This window comes from Candidozyma auris, chromosome 2, assembly GCF_003013715.1.
Source record: "Candidozyma auris chromosome 2, complete sequence".
Classification (NCBI taxonomy): domain Eukaryota; kingdom Fungi; phylum Ascomycota; class Pichiomycetes; order Serinales; family Metschnikowiaceae; genus Candidozyma; species Candidozyma auris.
In genome coordinates, this window is record NC_072813.1 from 1,194,388 (window position 1) to 1,218,426 (window position 24,039).

Sequence of the window (24,039 nt, forward strand, 5' to 3'; positions counted from 1 at the left end):
CACACGTCTCCCCCAAGAGAAAGTGCATGCGTCGCACGTCACTGCCGCACTGCAGATGCGCGCAGGCATCCATGAGCGTCTACCCGCAGCACCGGCCTTGTCCCACATTTGGGGATCCCGCTACCGAATATAAAAACACCGCCTTTTCTTCCTCCTTGACCCTTCTGTTCTTTTCCCTAGCCACACATCAAATTCATACAAGAGTGTCTACTCTCAATTGCCCAAAACAACAACCGCTCCCCATCAAAGTACTACTACTACCCGTGTGTCTCTTCGTGTCACTTCCCTAACCCGGTGACTTACCTCCCTACTACATAACTACCCTGTCCCTTTTTCTTTTAACCACCACTCCCCCCCTCCCAGTCTATTCGACCATGCCTTACTCGTCGGAATCTGCCAGGTGGAAAGCTTACCAGTTTCTGGACCCATTTGCCGCCAACTCGTTTTTGGTGTGCAACAGGCTGAACAAGCGGTTTTGTCGCCCCGACTGCGACGCCTACCCAGTGTCTGAGTGCCAGACTGAAATTGAGTTTGTCAATACCTGCCAGGAAGCAATGGACTTGGGCTACGTTCCTTGTGAAAGCTGCGACCCTACCCTGACTCCTCACATTGACGTGAACCTCTTGATCCAGACCGTGAGAGATGTGAATGCCCTGATTGGCTTTATGTTGCCCTCCTTGGACGACAAGGACGACAAGGAGCTTGTGAGAAGACAGAGCACCGCTGCTGGAGCTGTTTCGAGCGGCGGCCCCTCGTCATCGGCGTCGGCGTCGGCGTCGGTTTCGAAAAACAACTCGGAACACTACAGGTTGGTGGATTTGGCTTGTCGGCATTTGGCTCTCGCCGCGGCCGTCTCCATCATGAACCCCCTGCTGCCTTCCAATCCCAATTCTCCTTCCTCAGACGATGGCTCCAGCGACTCTGCTGGCAAGAAGAAGAGAAAGAGGAGAGGCGGCGTGCTAGGCTTCAAGGAGCTTGCCGCCAAGCTGAAGCTCTCGGCGTGGCACTTTCACCGTGTGTTCAAGTCTGTCACCGGCATGACCCCGAAAACGTATGGTGACATGTGCTGGGAGTACTTGCACGACGAGAAGGCAGGCTCCGACTTGACTTCGTCTGCGTCCAGCACCAATCTCCTGCTCAAAGACACCGAACTGTCGGTTTCGTCTCTTCACCTGCCAGTGTCTTCGCGCAAGAGGTCCCACGACCAGATCAAGGAGGAAACTCCCGAGTCGGCGCTTTCGCCCAAGAAGCATGCTCCCAACCATTTCCAGACCCCTCACATGCCGCCAGCAATGGTCAATCCGGCCTTCACGCTCGACGATTCCACTGCTGCCGGTTTTGGGGCCTCCAGAGCCTTCTCTGATACCGACTTGAACATGGCCGCTCAAATGCCTTCGAAGACTCAGCCGGACGTACTTGCAGCCGGTCCCACAGGCGGCCTCGAGAAGCCTTACTCGCTTTTTTCACACCTGAAATCGATATTTGGCGACGAGGACTCTTCGTTGGCCATGTCCCACATGCCTCAGGTGCCAGAGCAGAGTCCTATTGGTTCTTTGAGCTACAACTACGAGGTTGGCCCAGCAGACACTGTGGCTCCTCAAGACTACCAAGAAATGCCCTTTGCCGACATGGCTGACTTTGTCAACGGCCCCTCCTCCGGCGGCTACAGTGCTGATGTGTTTTCCGGTGCGGGCACCGATTTGACGGGCGGCTTGGACGAGGACTTTTTGAAGATGGAGCCAGACGCCTCAGACATTAACGATGCGCTCAACTTGGGTCTTTCATCGGAGTTGTTGACCACCAACGTGGGCTTGTAAAGGCCCTCCGAGGTTGCAAATGCTCTCATGATTCCCTCCCCAATATGATGATGACGATGATGTTTGATTATGACTCGGCTACTCCCTCTCGAGGTCGACTTTAATGGTATAGGTATTATAGACTAATTTCACGGCTAATGACATTATAAACCGATTGTAGGCGGTAAAGTGACACACATTGTCTACGGGGCATACTCGAGGCTAATGCTGTGCGTCAATGGTTGCAGAAAATCGTAAGGCATTGTTCCAACCTGACGGGTTGATTCAACTGGGAGCCAAACAAAGTCTAGCCATCAATGCCAGTATTGCGGGGGCCGAGCATTGTTCAAGTGAGTGGGTCTTCCAAAGCCAATGGGTGAGAACAATGTCTGGAAAAATAAATACAAGATTACAATCGAACGAAGTGATCATCATGCTGAGCTCTTCGCAACTACCGGAATCCCGAGCAAGGCTCCTCGCCTAAAAGCTTCTTCTCATGCAAAGCGCAAGAGAACGGGAAAGATAGAGAGAGAGACGAGGAGCGACGAAGGGAGTCGTTGATTCTGTTTCAGCCAAGCAACAAGGATACTTGCTCTCACCAATCAATCCGTAACTCCTCGAGCTGTTACGAACGTTGATGCTACATCCCTGGGCAACACTGGTTTCGAGCACCAAACCAAGACTTAGAAAAACATGGTGACTGGGGGGTCAGATATGTAGAGTGGGCGGCAAAAGCACCACAGAGAATTTGATAGAAGCATGGCTGAGTCGTGTGGAATGGGTGTCTACAACGGCCAAAACAGGCGAAATCCCGATAGGGAAATACAGGCGCTGGGGAGTTTTTGTGGAAGCTTTTTTAACCACTCGCATAGGGAGAAGTGTTGTCACCACAAGTGCAATTTGCAATCAGCAAGGGCACCCCTTGACTTTGTCTAGATCGGTGTTTGTCAACTGATAGAATCTGCTTCTTGACGCTCATACCCCTATAGAAATGTTTTATTTCTTGTTTTTCCTCATTTCTTGTTGCAATTCTTGATACCCTCGTAACTGCAAACCTCAATGTTGCATCATCTTCTCCCCACCAATTGCTCTCAATGAAAGCGATTTTGCTTCCAAACAACTGCCCATGTCTCACCTCCTCTTCTGTTTCCCCCGACGGAGTCTCCTCATTCCTCACTAAACGATGGGCAAGGAGTGTTCCACATTAGCCGCCATGCACGGTGTTTTAATCTGGGCTTGAACACAACTTTTGCCGACGAGAGCTTTCCGAAGCTGGTGGCTGGTCAAACAAAAACGAATTGCCCCTTCTACCTCAAGCATTCTCGTATCACTTCATCCCGCTCAAAAACCCGGTACACTCTCAGTACTGTTCTGGCCCCATGTTTTCCCTGCTTCTTTAAACTTTACATTACTTTGCATTCTGTATGAGCATGGCTTCATTGCAACGCATACCTGAGTAAAATTTACCGTGACTCCCAATCAGTCGCTTATCCGTTTTTCGGCGTCTCACGCGTTCTTGAAACGGCCCGAGTGCTTACTTCGTGGTGAAGTCATATTACAGAGTAGTTGTATAGAGGCATCCCGTTGTATCTGCCGTATGTCAGGTATTCTAAGGGTTTTACCTCCATATTGTGGCTCACCGGGCGAATCATGCTTGAAGCTGTCTCACTTAATTCGATGCATCGCCACCAAAACTAAAGCAGGGTTCACAGAATCTCTCACGTGTCATTACTTGTCTGACATCCCTGAATTTGGTCAGGAGCCCCCCTTCAACTGTATCCCCAATACTGGTAGTCGCTGTGCACCTGATGACCATTTCTGCAATGATGGTGTTACTGAACTACTAGAAATTGCATGCATTTGAAACTGTTCAGGGATACTCAACTTGACACAAAGTGTACAATTGTTTATTCAAAACATCCGAAGTATAAGAGAAAAAATTGCTCTGGCTTGACCACGGGTACAACCCCTAATTCCCCAAAATCGTCATTTACATTTTTTTTTTCTCTCTTCTTGACTCTTACCTCTCTTGAGATCCCTCCTTCCTTTGGAACTCAGATACTCGCTCCTTGTTTTCTGTGGCTGCCTGAACCAACTGAACAAATGCACTGGATGTAAGGGATGACTTGTCAGCACTCTTGCGATGAGACGACTTGGAGCTCAACGATGCAGTGGATTCATTCTCGGCGTCGGCAAGTGACTCGTTGATCTTCTTCCAGTTGAAGAGCGCCCCGCCTTTTGTTTTGACTTCGGTCTGACTGTCGCTGTCCTTGTTTGTGTCTGGTAAATCGCTATCACTGACAACAGATCCCTCGTCACCGAAAAGGTTTATCTCGTTAGGGTCGTCGTCTTCTTCGGTTTGCAATTGCTTGAGTTTCTTGATACGGTTTGCCAACTTCACCACCTCGATTGCTTGGCGGAACTTGCCCCGGGCGTCGAAGTTTTGCTTTAAATTAGGCAACAAGTCAGCGTCACTGTGCTTCTTGGCGATGCTCACGAGCCATGGATCGTTCAAGAGTTGGTCGGCGGTTGCACGGCGCTCAGGGTCGTACTGGAGGGCCTTGATGATGAACCTACGGGCATCTTTGGAAACGGTTCGCCAGTAATCAGCGTGGAAAACAACCGCATCGTTGTGTCTCACCTCAGCAATGAAATCTTGCACGTTCTCCGATCTGAAGGGAGAATATCCACATAAAATCGTGTATGTGACAACACCCAAGGACCAAATGTCACATGGTTTGCCATGCCCTGTGCCCGTGATCACTTCAGGAGCAGCGTAACCAAAAGAGCCCGCTGAGCTCATGAGCTTCTCTTTGGGGTCTTGAAGTTTTTTGGCAATACCAAAGTCTGCAAGTACAATGGCCGAATCAGGCTTTTCCGTAAGATAAAGCACATTTTCGGGCTTGATGTCTCTATGGACAATATTCCTGTCATGTAAGTACTTGATAGCTTCAAGCATTTGGGTTACCACAATTGAGGCATCGTGTTCTGTGAATCTTCCCTGCTGGACAATTCTGTCGAACAATTCACCTCCTGTAGCCAATTGAGTCACCAAGTAAAACTTATCCTTTGATTCAAACCAGTCTCTAAAGCCAACAATGTGAGGATGTTTGAGCTCCTGTAGCAAAGAGAGCTCATCCACGATGAACTGTTCGTGCTCTTTGCTTTTGAGAGCCTTTTTCAAGATGATCTTCACTGCCACGTCCTCGCCGGTCTCGTTGTCTCTAGCATAACGAACAATGCCAAATGAGCCTGCCCCCAATGTCTTGCCAAAGGTGTACTTTGACTTTCGAGAATACGATTCTGGTTGACCGCTAATCTTGTTGATGAGTTTCTTAAAATGACCGTCCTCAGGCATTCTGCTACTATATCTGTGATCTTGTAGGAGTATGATTCAATTGCGATTCAATTCGGGGTCCTTCATATTCCTGCAGGAATCCTGAGCCTCAATGCCTCGAAGCACTTCTATAAGGGAACCGGATTGGGGTTAGAATTCATTGAGATCGACTGTTGAGGCTATTCTTGTCCCCTTGTAGCTCAAAGCTAGTTTTACGGTCTAATTTACGTGAAGTAAGACTGAAAATTTGGTGTTTCTCTTGGCTGCAAAATGGCTCTGAAATGACCAAGGCTGAGCCACACAGGCATATGCTGATAAGAGCATGAGTGAGAAAAGGAGATTCTTTGACGGCGAAGACAACTCAAAGGCACTTTTGTGATACCCAGCCAGTATAAAGATATGCAATACAGTCGATTTTTCGAAAGAGGTTTATTTAGCGCTTGCGAGCCGTTTGTGAAGAGAGGTCGGGAGAAAGACCGCATAGCGCCTTTTCGGCTAAATGCTTGAGCAGTTAATCTTGAGTGTAGATATCTTCGAAAGTAGTGACATGTATCCCAGCCTGCTAGCTTTGGATCTTCTAGACTGACTCCAATTACTAAACACCCCATAAATAATTAAGCAGAGTTTGTAGTGTTCAGTTTTGAATATCCGTATGGCCTTGCCGGTATGGGGAGAGATACTTGCAGCACTGTAGAATAAATGTTCGGATGCTCAACCAAAAACTCAGATGAACACCGTTACCTTTTAGTGCTTCAACTGTAATCTGTCTGAGCCATTTGTGTCAGAATTCAGCTTCAGAGTGAATACTGAGCGGATCATGCATACCTACTAGTAATAGTAATAGTAGACTCACGAACATGACTGTAATCGGAGATATAATATACATAATGGTACAATGGTGGCGCTCAGAAATCACTTTCATATTTGATGGCATAGAAAACTATTTGGAAACTCTTACCGAAGTGAAATGGCTTAGGGGGTTCAGACTCATGTGGTTTAATTAGCCAATTTCCTTTTAACTCGAATGTAATTGCACTAATGAAGGTTTCCTATAAAGTCTTCAGTATGTGAGGCAACTTTGGAAATTCTAGTGTCCAATTTAACACCCAAAAAGTGGCCCTGGATTTGGTGCCGTCAAAAGTCACAAATAGACCTTGACTCAGCAACAACTGGGTGCAAAAGGCTCACTATACTACTCCAGTACAAGCAGGGCAGAGGTCTTCTTTTCCCCCACAACCCCACCGTATCCGAATCCAATGATGCCTTTGCAATTATATCTTTCATCAGACTGTCTATATTAGCAAGCATTTTTCCAAGATCTAGCGTGTGATAGTGATCGTCACCCTCCAGGCTGCCTCCTTTGGAATTCGCAACCACTCCAAAGCGCTAAGAGTAACTGGCCACCACATTACCCCACAGACCACAACAAAATGAGCTACAAAGTCTTTTACAAAGGATTCTTGAAGAATCTTTCTGTTGGACACCTTCTATAGTTAGTTTGATGGCTCCCTTTTCTGTTTCCTCCCTTCTTCGTCTATCTCAGATAAGTGCGCTAAGTAAGAAATATTGCGAACTTCAGTCCCTCCCTGCACTAGGCCCCAGAGTACGCTTCTATGGCAAGCACTGTAACCAATGCACCCATACTTCCACAGAACCAAATTTACGGATCCCAGAATCAGAATACAGTACAATTTCTACTGTTCAAAATCTCTATTCAAATGCCTTTAAATCTCTCGTTTTTATTCCTTAAACTCCCATTTCCTACTTCCTCCACAGTCTGCCCTCTCGCTGGAGAGGTGCCGGAATCGTGGGGCCGTTCGGGAATCGTGGTCCATTTTCAGCCCTGTGGCCCCACCGGCGCCCGTTTTGTGGCCCATAGTTAAGCGACCCTTAGCGCGCCTCCTCTCCCGCTAACTTTACGAATACAGTAAGCATTTGTGCAGTCGTCTTATCAGCCCATCCATATATAAGCTTCAGCAACTCACGCTGTTGCAGAAAACCCATTCTTGATTATTCCTAATAGCATGCTCAGATCACGCGGATTGACTGCTTTGGCCCGCAGAGCCCACGCCACGGCTGCAGCTGCTGGCGCCTCGGTGAAGCCAGGGGCAGCGCTGGTGGCTGCAAAATACTACCCTCATGAGCCAAAGGGCCCCCACATCGTGACAGAAACGATTCCTGGCCCCAGATCCGTTCAGCTCAACAAGCACTTGGGCGAAGTGTTCGACAATCGTGCTGCTTACTTTGTCACAGACTACCGCAATTCCGTGGGCAACTACATCTCAGACGCTGACGGCAACCAGTTGCTCGATGTCTACTGCCAGATCTCGTCCATTCCTTTGGGTTACAACAACCCTGCGCTTTTGGAGGCTGCCTCTTCGCCTGAAATGGCGTCTGCGTTGGTCAACAGACCAGCTTTGGCATGTTTTCCTCAGGACGACTACGCCAAAATCTTGGAAGAGGGCATCTTGGCTGCTGCTCCTCCTGGCATGTCCAAAGTGTGGACTGCTCTCTCTGGTTCATGCGCTAACGAGACCGCATATAAGGCTGCGTTCATGTACCAAGCAGCCAAGGCCAGGGGGAAGATGGACTTCACCGACGAGGAGTTGCAATCGGTGATGCTCAACAAGACTCCTGGTGCTTCAGACAGAACGATCCTCTCGTTCGAAAAGGGGTTCCACGGCCGCCTTTTCGGCTCTCTTTCGACCACTCGTTCAAAAGCTCTCCACAAGATGGACATCCCGGCTTTCGACTGGCCCGTGGCTCCGTTTCCTGAATTGAAGTACCCCTTGAAGGACCACATCAGGGAGAACGCTGCCGAAGAAGAGCGTTGCTTGGCCAGATTCGAGGAGATCATCGAGTCCCATCCTCCCGGCAAGATTGCTGCAATCATTGTGGAGCCCGTCCAGTCCGAGGGAGGTGACAACCACGCCTCTGCTGAATATTTTCAGGATTTGAGACGTATCACCAGAAAGCACGATATTCTCATGATCGTCGACGAAGTCCAGACCGGTGTCGGTGCCCTGGGCAAGTTCTGGGCCCATGAGCACTGGAACTTGCAGGACCCTCCAGACATGGTGACATTCTCCAAGAAGTTCCAGGCAGCAGGCTTCTACTTCTCTGACCCTGAGTTGCAGCCATCTCAGCCATACAGACAGTTTAACACGTGGTGTGGCGACCCATCCAAGGCGATTATTGCCAGGGCTATCTACCAGGAGGTGACCAAGAACAATTTGGTGGAGAGAACCGCTGCTACAGGCGGCTACTTGTACAAGGAGCTTGAGGTAATCGCGGGCAAATACCCCCACAAGATGCAAAACTTGCGTGGCGAGAACTTTGGCACCTTCATTGCATGGGACTGTGAAAGTCCAACCCACAGAAATGAGTTGTTGTTGAAGATGCGTGGAGCCGGTGTCAACATTGGTGGCTGTGGAGAGAGGTCTGTCAGATTGAGGCCATCGTTAGTGTTCGAGCCAACCCATGCCAATGTACTTCTCAACGCACTTGAGCACGTCATGAAGCAGTAACGACTCTCAAAGAAACAGATTGCTTGAGCATAGAGAAGCGTCTTGTGGGATAGGGCGGTGTAATGGCTGCAAAATGGCTGCAAGTTGATAATGTGGATGCAACTAATGAGTGTGAATTGTGCCATCCCGGAAAAGAAATTAAAAAAAAATCGAAAAAAGGCTTCAAACTTCAATTGTTGATTGTCTAGCGTCCCTCCCATCGATTTATTCAATTTCAATAGGAGATGTTTGTACTATCTTCAGTCATAATGTCTCAGCCTATCTAAGCGCATGCTTCGTGGACGTCACACGACTCTAGCTCACATAGGGAGCCGGAAACTACTACAATCCCAGTAAGTGCTAAAATAAACTAGGCTGCTTCCTAAGTTAGGCTATAATAACCTCGAGTATCGTTATTTTTTTTTACCTCTCTTCTCTTCTCTCTTTCCTTTTTCCTTCCCCATACTATCGCCTCCAGCTTCCTATTGCGCTCTCTTCGCCTACTGTATGGGGCATTCCGTGCGCGGTAAGCGAGGGCGTCCTTATTAACCTAGAATCTAAAATCAGCGATATCAACAGATCCCCCCATACTCCGAATCCGACAAAATAGCGAAATCAGGCAAGAAGGTGGATTTATCAGCATAACTTTAAGCATTCTATCTAATAAAATTATTTATATCTACACCACCAGTTGCCTTGACTCGCCGTATGATGAACTATGCTAGGACGTCTCTTTAAGCAGCAACAACTGCCTGTTTCCACACCGCATAATGGGCCTGGCGCCCAGGGACCTCCAAAGCTGGCCACTTCAACGTCAAACAGCTATGAGGACTCATATACTAGAGAGATCTTGTATGGTCTGCTGTGTGCCAGCCAGCTACGGCCGCATACCTTCAGCAGGCGCCGGTTCCGTCTAGTTGTCTCGCAGGATGGAGGCAATTTGCGCTCCAAACAGGTGCTTTTTGACTCTGCAGATCGTCATGATACTCCTGCTTCAGGATCGGGGTGCCAGCTGCGGACTCCGCTGCCCCTGAGACCGAGATCTCTGCTGGAGCTCCGACTGGCGTCTCTGATGCGCTCCCCCACGAGCCCCTCGGAGGAGAGTGCAGAGCAGTTGTCTCAAACACTTTCGATGTTGCAGTTTCTGCGGGCTCTGGTAGCGTCAAAGAATATTCTCACGTCGAAGCTTCTTCACAACGTCACAGAGCTCAACGAGTACATGTTTGGCAGGGGGCTTCCGTCTTCGGAGTCTCACACGGCCACTAAAGTGCATTTGCTCCCACAGTTCAACTCTGTTCATGGTTCCTTTCAGGCGGTGTTGGTGACGAAATTGTTTCTGATTCCTGATACTCTGGGAATAGTCCCTGAACAGCCTCACGACCCAGACCCTTGTTGGGAACCTACACCTACATTTCCTGTCAGAGAGTCGTCATATTCTTTTCCCCTGTCTCTTCTGGCGGGCCAGGCGTCTTCTTCTCCGGAACTTGCCCCATCGTTGACTGTGTCCAATAAGTATACCGTCAACTCTCGCTTTGCTCTCGGCATAGTGATCCCATTTTCACAGGAGCAGTCTGTGGACGATGTGCTATTTCAAAATTGGGAAGTCATCTCTCACTACTTGGTGATCTTGCAAAAATTGGTTACTAAGAAACTTCTTTCCGTCATAAAATACTCCACCGTCAACGGCATGTGTCCCTATATAGCCAACAGGCGCATATCATTTCCCTCAGAGCTCTTACAAGCGGACTCGGACCTTCTGCGTCAGGTGCAAAAGCTATTCAGCCTAGTCCACTACAACTACAATACCCCTCGCTTGGTCAACTCCTACAGTATGATGAAACACTCGGCATACCACGCGAGCTCTCGTTTCAATGCATTTCTTGTGAACTGGGCCTTGGAAGTGATAAATTGGTTGGAATTCAAAGATGGCAGAAACATTGTTTCCTCAACCCACTCAAACTTCGCTAGCAATGCCCACTTCCACAATTCACATCCGCACCATAATCCTCATGTCGTTACTGGCTTTAATGAAGCGGAGGGAACCCAATCCAATACATTTTTAGCAAGCTTGTTTGCCGTTCTACTCCCACTACGGCACCTGATAGCGGATAGTCTCCGTGGCTCCAGTAAACCCGGCACTACCAAGGAGATCACGAGAATCTTAGTAATGACAGGCAACTCAATGGTTGCTAAAAAACTTATATTTATTCTTAATGGACTTATACCCGATATCCAATTTGAAAGCTGCATCAGCGATGAAGACTATAAGAGGAGTCTCAAATATGCAGATTGGAATGAATCTCATGAAAATGACTATATCACAACAACATCATCTCAAGAAACTTTCTTTAATCATAGCCATTGTGCGTCCGAACGCCCAAGAAGAACGGTGACGCCTTTTTCGGATCCTACAGCAACCCCAGGATCGATCCCGGAAACGACAGATACTCACGAACTCTCTCGCACCCCAGACTCTGATCATACTCGTTTAGCCCAACCTATACCAATCAAGAAGGGACATCTGACTCGCAGCAGCATTGCAGGCTCCTCGGACGATTCTCTCTCTATATCAGTTTCTTCCCAAAAGGGATGGGAAGTTCCAGGAAAGGCTGTCCCGGCTGCTAGCGTTTCTTTCGTTGAGAAGCCATCAATAGAGACCACGTTAAATTCTACGACGCAACACATACCTATTCATGGAAAACCTTCAATGTCTACATCGTCTTCCATAGCTCATTTATCGTCCTCGCTCAACTCATCCTTATCTTCGAGTGCTTCAAATTATTCGTTTTCAAAAATCGGCAGCTCGTTCCTAGATAAGTGGAGGAACTCCTTTGCATCCGGCCAGACGTATTTGCATGAGCCTCATCATTACCACCATAGTGAAGGTAGCGAGCATGCTATATCCACTGACCTTCAGAAGCGCCCATCATTACAGTCCCTCAACTCACCATCACCAGTTGTCGAGCAAGAGGATTTCCACTGGGACGCTGCCACATCATCCACCGGAAAAAGCAGAATGAGGTTGTCTAGAGCACAGTCTATGCTTGATGTATATAATCTCACTCTGGCGACCGATGATCAGCCTCTGCGTGCTACCGAGTTTCCTGCCGTTAGTCTCAGAAGAACAAGATGTGCCTTGGTGGTTCCACTTGCCAATGACCATGCCAGAGGATTGGACGAAGTAAACAAGGATACCGTTCGCAAAAAATGTGAGCGTGTGATGAACGCAAAGTTCTCTTTTAAAAAAATGCTGGAAGACACTTTGGAGGTCTCTATTTCGAATAGGAAGAATGAAGAGAAGATATACAAACAAAAGCCACTCATGCCCAACGTTGCGTTTGTTGATGAGTTTAGGCCAGAATATGCTGTGCAACTGTGTCCAGTGAGTCTGAGACTCGAAAACCAAGTGATGACTGCAATGAAGAATGACTTGCTATTCTATCATAATGATTGTGACTATGCTCGTGTAAAATCTCGTTCTGTGATGATCAGCTTGCGTGCCAAGGAGATCAAGGTCGTTGAAATGAGTGTTGGAGACAAGGCTGGGAAGCCAAGATCCGCTTCGGCGCTGGCTGGATGGACGGCCCCGTCACCAGCTTTCAGCCACGGTCAAAGCACTCCGCCAGTGACATCTCATTCGCCAACCACTTCTTATTTTCAAGATCACCATACTTCGATACATAGCAACGGGGGTCATGGGTTAGTTGACGATTCTGCCAGAGGTGCGAGCTACAAGACCACAATACGCAAAGTGTTCACACCCCATCGCAGCAGCGGCGATAAGGAACTTACAAACAGAATAGAGCTGCTTCTAGACGCCTTGACGGAGGTTGTCGCCAAGATCAACTCTTGCAAGAACGACGGTGCCTCTCAGGAGCCTTTGAAAAGTCTCAGTAGTAGACTATTTGCAACTGTTCAGGGCATAATACAGTGATATGTGCTAGGTCGTATGACCTCTGCAATTATGAGTCTTCGCCGTAATTTCTTTGACAGGTCGGTCTTATACGTTTTAGCGAAGCCCTGACGTTGATAAGATAGCTTCGATGAAGTGTCATCGCGATACAAGAAGATGACTCAAAATGCCACGATGAGCGCTTTAATTAGCAAGGCTTTTACGAATAATTAGATAATGTCACAGAATCTGGGAGTTTGGTTTGTTTCTCTCACTTTGCTTTTTGGTGAAGGCTTTAAATCCACGATCTTGAGCGCGAAGTGGAAAACTCAAAAAGAGGAAAAAATACAGTAGAAGAAAAACAAGCCTTGCAGTGGAAATATCAAGGGGAAACGAAATACCAGCCGAACTACTATTTATTAGCTGCTTTTGGGGTACATTTACTTCATTTTTGCATCACATATCCAGCATTTCATTTCTATCTCACTTTTCTCGAAGCTTTGAATACCTAGCCTCAAGGAAGCCATCTTCAAATCATGTCAAATGGGACAACACCGGAGCTCTTCATGGACGCCGAGGACAAAACGGCCGAGGCAAAGACCAAGTTTACAGAGATTGTGGAATGTACTTATCTATCCAAAAGCCTAGGCAGCATAGCGCTGAAAGAGCTCATGGCATGTGACTGTGCTGAAGAATGGGATCATGAAAAGCAGATGAATATGGCTTGCGGCGAACATAGTCATTGTATCAACAGAGTTACTTCCGTCGAATGTACAAACAAGCTGTGTTTTTGTGGGAAAGACTGTCAGAATCAGCGATTTCAAAAGAAACAGTATAGTGAGGTCAAAGTCATCCAGACAGAGAACAAAGGGTATGGTTTGGTTGCTGAAAAACCCATTTCTGAGGGAGCATTTGTATATGAGTACATTGGAGAGGTGATAGACGAGGCAACGTTCAGACAACGAATGATCGACTACGACACGAGAAAACTACGCCATTTCTACTTTATGATGCTCACGAAAGATGCCTTTATTGATGCTACGGATAAGGGGTCGTTGGCAAGGTTTTGTAATCATTCCTGTTCACCAAATGCGTACGTGGATAAATGGGTGGTTGGCGATAAGTTACGAATGGGAATATTTGCCAAGCGTGAGATTCAACCGGGGGAGGAGATCACCTTTGATTATAATGTTGATCGCTACGGTGCTCAGCTGCAACCTTGCTACTGTGGCTCTGCCAACTGTCTTGGTTGGATGGGTGGAAAGACTCAGACGGATGCTGCCCTTCTACTCCCAGATGGTATTTCAGAAGCTTTGGGTGTGACCAGAACTCAAGAAAAAGCATGGTTGAAGCGTAACAAGCAGGCCAAAGTTGCACAGCAGAACGCTGAAGCTACAATCAATGAAGACTTCGTCAAGAGCCTTGAGGTTGAGGCATTAAGCGAAGCCGACGTGAGCAAAGCCATGGCTGCTTTGATGAAAGCTGAAGACGTCATTGTTGCTGAGAAAATTATTGAGCGGCTCTACTTGACCGAGGATGCCAAAATCAATTCTATCATTGTGCGTCTTCACGGTTATAAAACACTCTCGCAGGTTTTAAAAGACCATGCATCGGATCTGGATGACTTGACAAGTAAGGTGTTACTGATTTTGAAGAGATGGCCCACTATGACACGTAACAAGATCGAGCTGTCTCAAATTGAGGACGTGGTCAAGAAAATTGTGGAGGACACAGAAAACCCTGAAATTAGAGAACTTGGATCTGAGCTTCTATCTGATTGGAGCAAGTTAGAAATGGCCTATAGAATCCCCAAGAATAGGGAAGGCTCAGCAAAAGCGGAGAGAGCTGGCCGAGGGTCCATGTCCCCATTGTACGGAAGAACTGTGCGCCTGGCATCTCCAACCTGGGGTTACGAGGATGCGACAGAACAAGGAGGCAACGAATCGCCGCAAAGTGACGTCAATGATGATGATGAGTTGCCTCCAGGATGGCAGAAAGCCGTGGATCCAAACACGGATACAGTGTATTACTACCATGCGGAATTGGGTATTTCTAAGTGGGAGAAGCCAAAGGGGATTGTGCCCAAGGGCCCATCGTTCCCTAAGGGACCTGCGAAGCAGAAACAGTTCAAAAATCAACAACCCAAGGGCAAACTTAGAGTTGGAAAACCCAATCACAAAGAGGGTGAGTTCTCTTCAATTGAAGAGGAGAAACTTCGTAAACTTAAAGAGGAGCAGTTTAAAGAAATGCAACAGAAGGAAAAGTTGCTACAAGATCTTATAGCTCAATCACAACAAGAAGCGGAGGAGAAAAAAAAGCAAGCAGAGGAGGCCAGACGAGCAAAACTCGAAAAAATCAATCAGAAGCGGAAGCAGAAAGAAATGGCCAGGGTCAGGGCAAAATTGCCGCCTTCAAAGGAATCTGTGGAGGTACAATGGACCAAGACTTTGGCTAAATATATCCCCAACATGATCAAGAAATACGAAGCAGAGATTGGTCATGAGAACGTGAAGGGGTGTGCTCGAGACTTGGTGAAGATTTTGCTGAGTAAAGAAACAAAGAGAGATCCTGATTCACCACCACCAAAGGAGCTTGACAACGCTAAGCTCAAAAAGCTCAAGGAGTTTTCATCGAACTTCATGCAGAAGTTTTTGATCAAGTTCAGAAACAAGAGACCACGGACAGAACAGACCCACAGTAACGGCCAGTCAGAAAAGCAAGCTACTTGAATTAGTGAATCTGCTATAAAACAAGCAAATTATGCATATAATGTACTATTACAACTAAAATCGAGAATAGGATCAACTACACCTTGATGCAATGGATATCTATCAATCTAATATAAATTATTAACTGCGTTCTCCCGGGAGAACGTAGGTCTCCGATAATAATACTTTACTCTATCTGGCACTTGAATACAAGCCAATCTAATCGTCACACGTCTCCAACAACTTGGGCAAGTTCTCGATACTCTCAGTACCGTAGATGATCTGGTAGGTGGCCTCGAACAAGGGAAATTCTTCCGTCTTGTTCACGTTGGTCAACAACTCGTGCACCTCACGGGCAGTGATGATACCCTGGGAGGACTGGCCGTTCAACAACTTCTTCTCGGCCACCTCGGCGCTCTCGCCGGTTTCGGCCATGTAACGGCCCACCTTGACGTTACGGCCACCAGAGCACGTTGTGATCAAGTCTGCCACACCGGCAGACTCCTTGGTGAAAGTGCCAGACTCGGACTCGGGGAAGAACGTTTGCGAGAATTTGATGGTTTCCAAAAGACCTACTCTCATGATGGCAGCCTTGGCGTTGTCACCCCAGCCCAAGCCTTCCACAAAACCGACAGCCAAGGCGACAATGTTCTTCAAAGCACCAGCGACAGACACACCGGCCACGTCCTGAACAACGTTCACGTGGAAGTAAGGTCTGTGGAAAGCAGCCTTGAGCACAAAGAGGTCGATATCTTTGCCGGGGCCTCTGAAGTCCTTAGGCATGGTGTATGCGACGGTGGTTTCCGACCACTTTCCTCTAGCGATCTCAGGAGCCAAGTTGGCGCCCGAAAGAGCACCACAGGCCAAGCCCAATTCTTCAGTAATGACGGTACTCAACAACTTGCAACCTTCAGGAGTCACCTCCAAACCCTTGAGGCAGGAGATGGCCCTGCAAGTAGGCTTCACCTTGCCCTTCAACATCTTGCACACTTTGGGTAAGAACTGGTGGGGCAAGTTGAACACCAACAAGTCGGCGTCCTCGGCCACCTTGACAATATCAGGCTGGGCCCTCAAGTTCTTTGGGAGCTGGACGCCAGGAAGATAGCGCACGTTCTCGTGGTCGGTGTTGATGATCTCGGTCAAGTTGCGGCCGTTGACCTTCTCCTCAAACACCCACATGTCCACATAGTGCTTGAACAAGTGAGGTCTGGCGGCAGCGTTTTCAGCAAGGATCTTGGCGATGGTGGTGCCCCAGTTGCCGGAGCCGATAACGGAGATCTTGAAAGGCAGCGCAGGCAGCAACGACTTCTCCGACAGGGTGCGGGAGCCCATGATCTGAGCAATGTGATGCAATCTCTGAGCTGGTGTGGACATATTGTACGAGAAATGGGTAGATGAGCGTTGGAGAGATAGAGGTGAGTAGATTTTCCGGGCCGTTGCGAGCTTAAGTATGCCGCACCGGGTCCATTTCAGGCGCCCTCGCGCAAACCGAGGTAGACCCCAGATAAACCGCACCGGCCTCGGCACAGTGGAAGCGTGAGGGAAGCCAGAGGGAGAAGGGAACATTGGAGACAGAGACGAGGAAGATGGAAGTCGAGTGAGGTTATTACTAGCAAAAAGTTGGAAGTACACCATGTCTCCAGCAGGCTTCAAGCTGGGGAAAGTTTTTGGGCAGGAGGGGACGAAAGTTGGGCTGGGACAGGTAAGTGCACTGAGGCGGCACCCTAGACCCAGGGAACCAGGGTCCCTATGGAACCACGAAGAGATAAACAAGAAGCGCAAAAATGCACGGAAGACGTTGGAACAGGAAGATAAGAGAATGTACAAAGTAAGTGCCAAAATGCAAATTTATCAATGGGTTGTTCTGGTGCTTCATTTGCTTACTTGACTTGCTGGGTCCCATTCAGTTGGGTGCAAATTCACCCGCGAGGTCACCTGCTGGGAGGAGATGGAAGGCCAAAGGAGGAGAGGTGGAAAACATGAAATTTGGGGGATAGGCGACATCCACCTTTTATGTGGAGGGTCTGAGAGGGTCTGAAGAGTGTTTGTAGAGCGTCTAAATGGGGGATCGTGGGGGATCTTTGGAGGTTGGTGAAGAGTCTTGTGAGGGTTGACTATGCGCACGCAGAGGGCCACTGGCATGGGACAAGAGTCAAGAGCAAAGCGTTTAGCAAACAGCCTCAGTGGGCGTTGTGAAATATGACGTCAGTTTCGTTCAAACCTCCCTTTTGGGCCATCAATACTGTTTAGCTGCTGGAAGCGCTGGAAGCGCTGGAGGAGCGGAAACGGCTGAATGGCTGCGAAAAAGCACCAGCCACACACTATGGCGAGGAAACAAGGTAGAAATGGGTGTGGTGAGAAACTTTATTAGATGAATTGCGGGAGGCGCCAACTACTTTTCTGACATGCTTGTCGTTTCACATTGAGCGTTTATTTTCTTATGTTAGTCTGCTTTCGCTGAATTGACAGGTGCACTCACTGGATACACTATAGTCAGTGAGCTTCAATGTAATTGTCGAACTAAGCAGAGATTGGAATGTGGACTGTGGTATATGGGTATATTCGGTCGATGTGATCGCTCAGGCTTCCTCGCATTTCAATTTTGCTCTTGTCCTGGCCATTAAACAACTTCCCAGATTATTGGCTGCAAACACTCCCCAACCCTAAACCCTTCTATCAATTCTACACATGCACCGACAACTACAGTTCACATTGGGCCCAGAAATGCCCATACTATAAGCCACACGGAAGACCTCATCGCGTCTAAGATTTCCCTTCGTCAATCCCTCTTCAATCTTCTCTTCCTCTTAATCTCTGGAAAATGCCCTTTTCTGACATCTAGGGCACATTGATGGTGACTGTGAATTTGACTTCCGCAGCAGTTATTCCGAGCTCCATGTGACAGAGCATGGGTCGGGAAAAAAAGCCATAGACCGTTAGAACACTTGCCGTGTTTCTGGCCAATGAGAAGGGCGTGTGCCTCCCCTCCTTATGCACAACCTTTGCTTGCTAGCGTCGATGTTGTCGGCAAGATGATCCGGTAACGGTGGCACTTTCCATCCATCCGAGGCCTCTCACATCAACAGGAAGCTTCCCTGTGCCGGGGCTCGCAACGCACTAGGTCGACCTTATCTTATGAAATTTTACTATTATCTGCTGTACCGAAAGCTTGTGCAGCATTGACAATAAACTAAAATGCTGGGAGCAGATCTATTTGTCCAATGAGGCTTGTAGTTGCTCCGCTCCATGGACTGAGTAGCCTAGTAATGTGGCAGCGAGACAGATTGCTGCGATACCCAATTCGATCTATGGACAGATTATGTTTGAAAACCTTCTGTGATGAGTTTTGACTGCAGTGATAATCGATTTTTATCCCAAAATTCGGCTATTTGACAGCACTAATATTCTGCAATGCAAATAAATTCTATCACCTATTTGTCAGACTTAGGCTGATAAGGATATTAGCATCATCTTTCGGATCGGTTCCCTGCTAATACGACCTTTAATCATTCAACAAACTGGTTTTTGTTTTATACCCTGTTCAAAAACACAACGCATGTGCAGACACATCCTTCCTACGAAACATTCTTCATTGCATTACCGCATTATCAAGGGGTGTCTATAAATATTATGGTTATGCCCGTTCAGGACTTTCGAAGATACTGAAGATTCTTCTCGTAGAGCCCCTTTTGGGCGTTTCTCTTACATGTTAGCGTGCCTCTGTGCCGTTTGAGGGCGTCTTTCCTGGCAAAACCTTTCCCACAGTCAGCACAGATATTCGCTGGAATCTCCAAATGCTGTTTCCCATGGCGCTTCAAATCACTGCTTCGTCTGAACAGCATATGGCAGTCAGGACAAGGGAACTTTCGCTGAAGCTTGTTCTTTCTCTCTAGCGGAGATGCAGTAACCTCCTTAAGTGTGTTTCGACTGTCACTGATACTGAGATCTCGCTGACTTCGTAGTTCTGGCGCCGTTCCACGAATCTGACCAAGATCTTGTCTGCGACCGTGCCCCTGGGCTGCTGATGGGTTCTCGTCTTTATCCAACAAGAAATTCCAGCCTGTATTGTTGGCATTCAGCGGGTGGTTACTGGTGCTCGTGAAGATATCATTGCTCAAGTTTGGGAACCCATCGTAGAAATTCTGAATCATAAGTTGTCCGTTCTCGTTGGCGTGAATATTCTGGGACCTTTTGATCGGATTTCCATGTGGCAGCAGAGCATACTGTAGCCTGGCGAGAAGGTCCTCGATCGTCGGATCTACAAGCATGTTTGATTTAGCTGTTGTTGCCACCAATGCCTCATGAGCAAGACGAAGAAACCGAGCATCTTCATCTGAATCTGTATCTTTATTGTCGGCCTGGCTGCGCAGCCGATTCTGGGACCTTCTCGAGGCGTCTGGGACGACAACCTGATGATTCTGGTTCTGTGATTGGCCTTGGCCCTCCAGACGAGTGTAACTTACGTTATGTTCCACAACCACAGGGCTGTTTCGGCTTATGAGATAGTTATCAGGCAGCTGGGCACCTCTGGGTGAGTCTTCTCCGAAAATGGAGAAACTCATGATGCGGTTGACTTGTTTTGAATCTTAAAATATTCGTTCTTCTTTTCCTGTCTTACCTCTATGAATACTGGTCAGGTTGACCGGGGCGAACATGCGGTGCCAGAGGCGGTTAGTGATTCTCCGAAAGTTAAATTAAGTAAGTAAGTTTTTAAATAAAAAAAAAAAATTCTTTCAATCTTTTTCTCCACTATTTTATCCTTTTCTTATTATCTCTCTTTCTTGCTTACAACCCCCACACTGTTATATGGGTTCTGTTCAACTGTGGCGTCGCAGCCAAAAGTGGCCCTAAATGATACGCTTCTCTAGCGGATTGGGAAAAACAATCGATAAGCCGAGGGTAGGACGGCGGTGGCTAGCCCGGCTTTGTGTTGCCCAAAATAAGGGGAATTTAAGATACCTTTCCTGTTCAAGTAAGTAGAAAGTTTGTAAAAGTTGCCTTTCGTTTTTTGCAATCGCTAGATGGGGCTTCGTAGTGGAATGGTGAGATCAAGCCAATAAGCTAAAACAATGCAGCAAGAAGGAAAAGAAGGAGGATTGAGAAACAAATGGATCACAATTCACAAAAAAGTCTCCTTTCTTCCCTTTACCGCCACCGTGCCATATTTTTTTGGTGTTTTCTTGCTAAACAACGTCTGTCCCTGGGCAGTGGGCACGTGACATTTTGCAATTTATTATGCTATCATGGTGACATATGCGCTGATCGACACTTAACAACGCGCCCTCTGCTCTCACGGCGCACTTTTGTGGTTGGAAAATCTTGGGATTTGTGACATGTTTAATAATGGTGCTTTGGATAATTACACAGAAGACAGATATCGACAAGTCTGGGGCATTGTCACGTGCTTGATCATGTGATTACATCTGACTTTGCACGTGCCGCCATCAATATCGATTAACCTAGAGTGAATCCTTAAAGCTATGAGGCATAAGCTACAAATTGTCAGCTCAAGCTACTTTTAGACACGGGCTACGGTAACTATCTACCACTTTGTACTCTCATTCCATACATTCACTATTGATCACCACACGACCTTGGTGATGCTCGAAAAGCCGTTCTCCATCCTTTCACCACAACTACAGTCAATGCTGCAAGATCTTCCGGCGAGACAGAGGTCGCAAAGGCTCGCAAATAAAGCCAAAGCAGAGGACACGTTCACGAAGTATTTCCTTCAGTTCAAGCAGAAAGCTCGCAACATCAACAACGCCAATGAGCTCCTTCCAGGCTTAAACGATATCCTGGATGCCTTTGAGGCCATGCCCCTTGATTTAGTCAAGTATCTAACGCTCCTCAAAGAAATTGATGCAAAGTGCATCAACACGATTCCATTGATTAACAGGCAAATCACGAGCTATATTGACGATCTCCATAGAAACGGAGCTCCAGATGCGTTATCCAGAGATGAAAAGACCGTAAGGCTTGGCCGCTTAAAGAAACGCATTTTTGAAGTCATTCCATGTTTGGAAGAGAAGATGCACGTTACCTCGGTAGCTAACGACGTCATGGCCAAACATTTGCACAGAATTGATAATGATTACAAAGTGATTATAGGGAACAACGAGATCCCCGAGCTGGTGAGACTCGGACCCCTTAACCACAGAGCTATGATCCATGATCCTGCTGCTGCAGCTGAGGCGGCGAAACTGGCGCAGTCGCAGCGTCTGGAGTTGAGAAGAGAGGCTCTTGCAGCGAGGAAAGCTAATAAAGATGGAGACGAAGATGACAGTGGTAAACGACGTCGTGGAGGTGCAAGTAACGGGCGCGAAACAACGCCTCTAGAGAACAATTCTGGTGCAGGCGCCAATGGTACTGGCAACAGTGGGGTGCTGAATTCTCGGAAACGTAAAGGACAAGATGATAAGGGCCCGGTGCCTCCAGAGAAGAAGCGCGCAGGAACGAAACCAAAGAAAGACAAAGACGAAGAGGGTGGCACCGGAGCAAGAGCTGGTCTGCTGGGGCCCTCAGGGGGCGAGCCAACGTACTGTTACTGTGACCAGGTCTCCTTCGGAGAGATGGTGGGATGTGATGGAGATTCGTGTAAGAGAGAGTGGTTCCACTTACCGTGTATTGGTTTCAAGAACCCACCAAAGGGCAAATGGTATTGTGACGAGTGTTTGGCGAAGATGAAAAAGAAGCCAGTCAAGTGAGGGTCGATGAGGGTTTTAATGGTGAGCTTGCAACTCTTCACTTGCAACTACTATACGTGAACTCCAGCAAATCTCCACGAGCTTGTGTGCTTTGATGATAAGGAAGCAGGGAATATTTTGAGGAAAAAATTCATTGCATACTAAGAGGCAAATGCGAGACATCCTATCGCTACACATCTTTCAGCCCAGCTGCGGCAGGCAATCCTCTTGCCCAAATGGTAGCTGGTCTCCACAGATCAATGCCCGAACAAATATTATATTCAAGACTCAGGATACAATTGGAATCGACATGACTATCGCTCTTAACCCTGTTGCATACTTGAAATATTGATGTCTAGTCCATGCATTTGTCGTACAGGATACAAAGAGGCGCCCAACATGAGAGTATTTGATAGACTAGACAAACGCTTTATTGAAGAATCAAAGACCAAACAAAACCTACAACATATTGACCGACGGATATCCATCGTTCCTCAATCATACTATTGTGTTTTCGTATTTTTGGACTTTAGTCGCAAAGACATGCCTTGGAATCACAGGAAAACCCCCGTGCATCCGACGACCAATTTTTCCCTTGGTGCGCCAACTAAGGATTGAGCCTTGTACAACATCATTTCACAAAGGCAGATACACTTAAACAAGACTCAATTCGGGTGACTGCTGCTTGCATTTTTTTTTTCCTACGTGTTCTTTTTCATTGTCTTTAATTTACCAAACGAAGTAGTCACCGCACAGATTATGTTAAAAGAGTATAAGTTGGTTGTTGTGGGCGGCGGTGGTGTCGGTAAATCTGCGCTCACCATTCAGCTCATTCAGTCTCATTTTGTTGATGAATATGATCCTACGATCGAAGATTCCTACAGAAAACAGTGCACAGTCGACAATGAACAAGTGGTGTTGGATATTTTAGATACCGCCGGTCAGGAAGAATATCTGGCCATGAGAGAGCAGTACATGAGAACCGGCGAAGGTTTTTTGTTGGTGTATGCCATCAACTCTAGAAACTCATTGGAAGAATTGCAGACGTTCTATGAGCAGATTCAGAGGGTCAAAGATTCCGACAATGTGCCAGTGTTGGTTGTGGGAAATAAGTCAGATTTGGAGATTGAGAGACAGGTAAGTTACGAGGAAGGTGCCGAATTGGCAAAAGCTTTGAACTGCCCCTTTTTAGAGACGTCAGCCAAGCAGAGAATCAATGTTGAAGAGGCCTTTTACGGATTGGTTAGATCAATTAATGAAAAGACCACCGAAGTTCCACTCCAGGAGCAGGAGGCTCCTGCTTCCTCCGCTACCCCCGCGGCTGCGCCAGCCCTGAACGATGCTGCTGCTGAAACCCCTAATGGAGCAGTGGATGGTGGCAACAACAAGACAACCCAGCCCAGCAAGCCTGCTGCCGAGAGGAAAACAGCTCAGACTCTGTCGAGCGCGCCGGCGCCAAAGGAGAAGAGCGGGTGTTGTGTGATTGTGTAGACGGCTGCGCCGTAGACATGGGGGAAGAGAGAATAACGAGCTTATAATTTCAAATAAAGAATACAAAAGTTTTCGCAGTTTCTATATCTGATTTTTTAGTTGATGAAATGGAACACGATGAAGTGTAATATCAAACTGGCAAAGACGTACTCGCCAAAAGCCACTTCTGGTGATATCGAGCTAAAAATACTAGATGCCCTATCCTTGTCAGCAGTGGCATACTGCATTCTTAAACTCACGGTTAGCACGAACTGACCCACACACGAGATAAATCCGCCCAAGAAGGCATTGAAGGGGAAGTTTCCTATGAGAAGCACGTAGACAAACTGCAAAACACCTAATGCCACCAAGAATACTAATAGCGTGTCGATTAACTTGAGACGAGGCGTCAATGTTTGCAAGTAATCGTTGTATGTAGCCTCGACGGCTCCCAACACGTCGTTGAAGGATCCTGCCAAGTTCAGCTTTTGAGAAGTTTTAGGAATTGTCTTGACGTTCTCGTCTTCTGTGTGAGCAGCGACCGCGGCCTGTGCGGCCTGAGCGGCCTTCTTTGTGGCGTCCTTCTTAGCCATTGCAAATCGAGATACTAGTACTGGAACGTTGTAAGTGTACTTGACACGGTT

General features: G+C 47.5%; 10 protein-coding genes across 10 annotated transcripts; 6 read left to right on the forward strand and 4 right to left on the reverse strand. All coding sequences in view use genetic code 12, as the record gives it.

Moving 5' to 3' along the window:
* Positions 1-374: 374 nt before the first annotated feature.
* ADAEC (Adaecp) lies at positions 375-1,817 on the forward strand (the record flags this gene model as incomplete). The annotated part of the gene is made up of 1 exon (XM_029035514.2): positions 375-1,817. The coding sequence occupies one exon, from the start codon at positions 375-377 to the stop codon at positions 1,815-1,817; it is 1,443 nt and encodes a 480-aa protein (XP_028890756.2).
* Positions 1,818-3,816: 1,999 nt separating this feature from the next.
* CMK2 (calmodulin-dependent protein kinase) lies at positions 3,817-5,154 on the reverse strand (the record flags this gene model as incomplete). Its single annotated transcript, XM_029035513.2, has 1 exon — positions 3,817-5,154. One exon carries the CDS (start codon positions 5,152-5,154, stop codon positions 3,817-3,819), a length of 1,338 nt encoding a protein of 445 aa, XP_028890755.1.
* A 2,003-nt stretch (positions 5,155-7,157) lies between these two features.
* On the forward strand, positions 7,158-8,660 carry UGA11 (Uga11p; the record flags this gene model as incomplete). The annotated part of the gene is made up of 1 exon (XM_029035512.2): positions 7,158-8,660. The coding sequence occupies one exon, from the start codon at positions 7,158-7,160 to the stop codon at positions 8,658-8,660; it is 1,503 nt and encodes a 500-aa protein (XP_028890754.1).
* A 697-nt stretch (positions 8,661-9,357) lies between these two features.
* CJI96_0002017 (uncharacterized protein) lies at positions 9,358-12,573 on the forward strand (the record flags this gene model as incomplete). Its single annotated transcript, XM_029035511.2, has 1 exon — positions 9,358-12,573. The coding sequence occupies one exon, from the start codon at positions 9,358-9,360 to the stop codon at positions 12,571-12,573; it is 3,216 nt and encodes a 1,071-aa protein (XP_028890753.2).
* Positions 12,574-13,067: 494 nt separating this feature from the next.
* On the forward strand, positions 13,068-15,260 carry SET2 (histone methyltransferase SET2; the record flags this gene model as incomplete). The annotated part of the gene is made up of 1 exon (XM_029035510.2): positions 13,068-15,260. The coding sequence occupies one exon, from the start codon at positions 13,068-13,070 to the stop codon at positions 15,258-15,260; it is 2,193 nt and encodes a 730-aa protein (XP_028890752.2).
* Positions 15,261-15,458: 198 nt separating this feature from the next.
* GPD1 (glycerol-3-phosphate dehydrogenase (NAD(+))) lies at positions 15,459-16,613 on the reverse strand (the record flags this gene model as incomplete). Its single annotated transcript, XM_029035509.2, has 1 exon — positions 15,459-16,613. The coding sequence occupies one exon, from the start codon at positions 16,611-16,613 to the stop codon at positions 15,459-15,461; it is 1,155 nt and encodes a 384-aa protein (XP_028890751.2).
* A 2,270-nt stretch (positions 16,614-18,883) lies between these two features.
* CJI96_0002020 (uncharacterized protein) lies at positions 18,884-19,801 on the reverse strand (the record flags this gene model as incomplete). The annotated part of the gene is made up of 1 exon (XM_029035508.2): positions 18,884-19,801. One exon carries the CDS (start codon positions 19,799-19,801, stop codon positions 18,884-18,886), a length of 918 nt encoding a protein of 305 aa, XP_028890750.2.
* A 1,038-nt stretch (positions 19,802-20,839) lies between these two features.
* On the forward strand, positions 20,840-21,946 carry PHO23 (Pho23p; the record flags this gene model as incomplete). The annotated part of the gene is made up of 1 exon (XM_029035507.2): positions 20,840-21,946. One exon carries the CDS (start codon positions 20,840-20,842, stop codon positions 21,944-21,946), a length of 1,107 nt encoding a protein of 368 aa, XP_028890749.2.
* A 738-nt stretch (positions 21,947-22,684) lies between these two features.
* Positions 22,685-23,416, forward strand: RAS1 (Ras family GTPase RAS1; the record flags this gene model as incomplete). Its single annotated transcript, XM_029035506.1, has 1 exon — positions 22,685-23,416. One exon carries the CDS (start codon positions 22,685-22,687, stop codon positions 23,414-23,416), a length of 732 nt encoding a protein of 243 aa, XP_028890748.1.
* Positions 23,417-23,511: 95 nt separating this feature from the next.
* On the reverse strand, positions 23,512-23,988 carry CJI96_0002023 (dolichyl-diphosphooligosaccharide-protein glycotransferase; the record flags this gene model as incomplete). Its single annotated transcript, XM_029035505.1, has 1 exon — positions 23,512-23,988. The coding sequence occupies one exon, from the start codon at positions 23,986-23,988 to the stop codon at positions 23,512-23,514; it is 477 nt and encodes a 158-aa protein (XP_028890747.1).
* Positions 23,989-24,039: the final 51 nt, after the last annotated feature.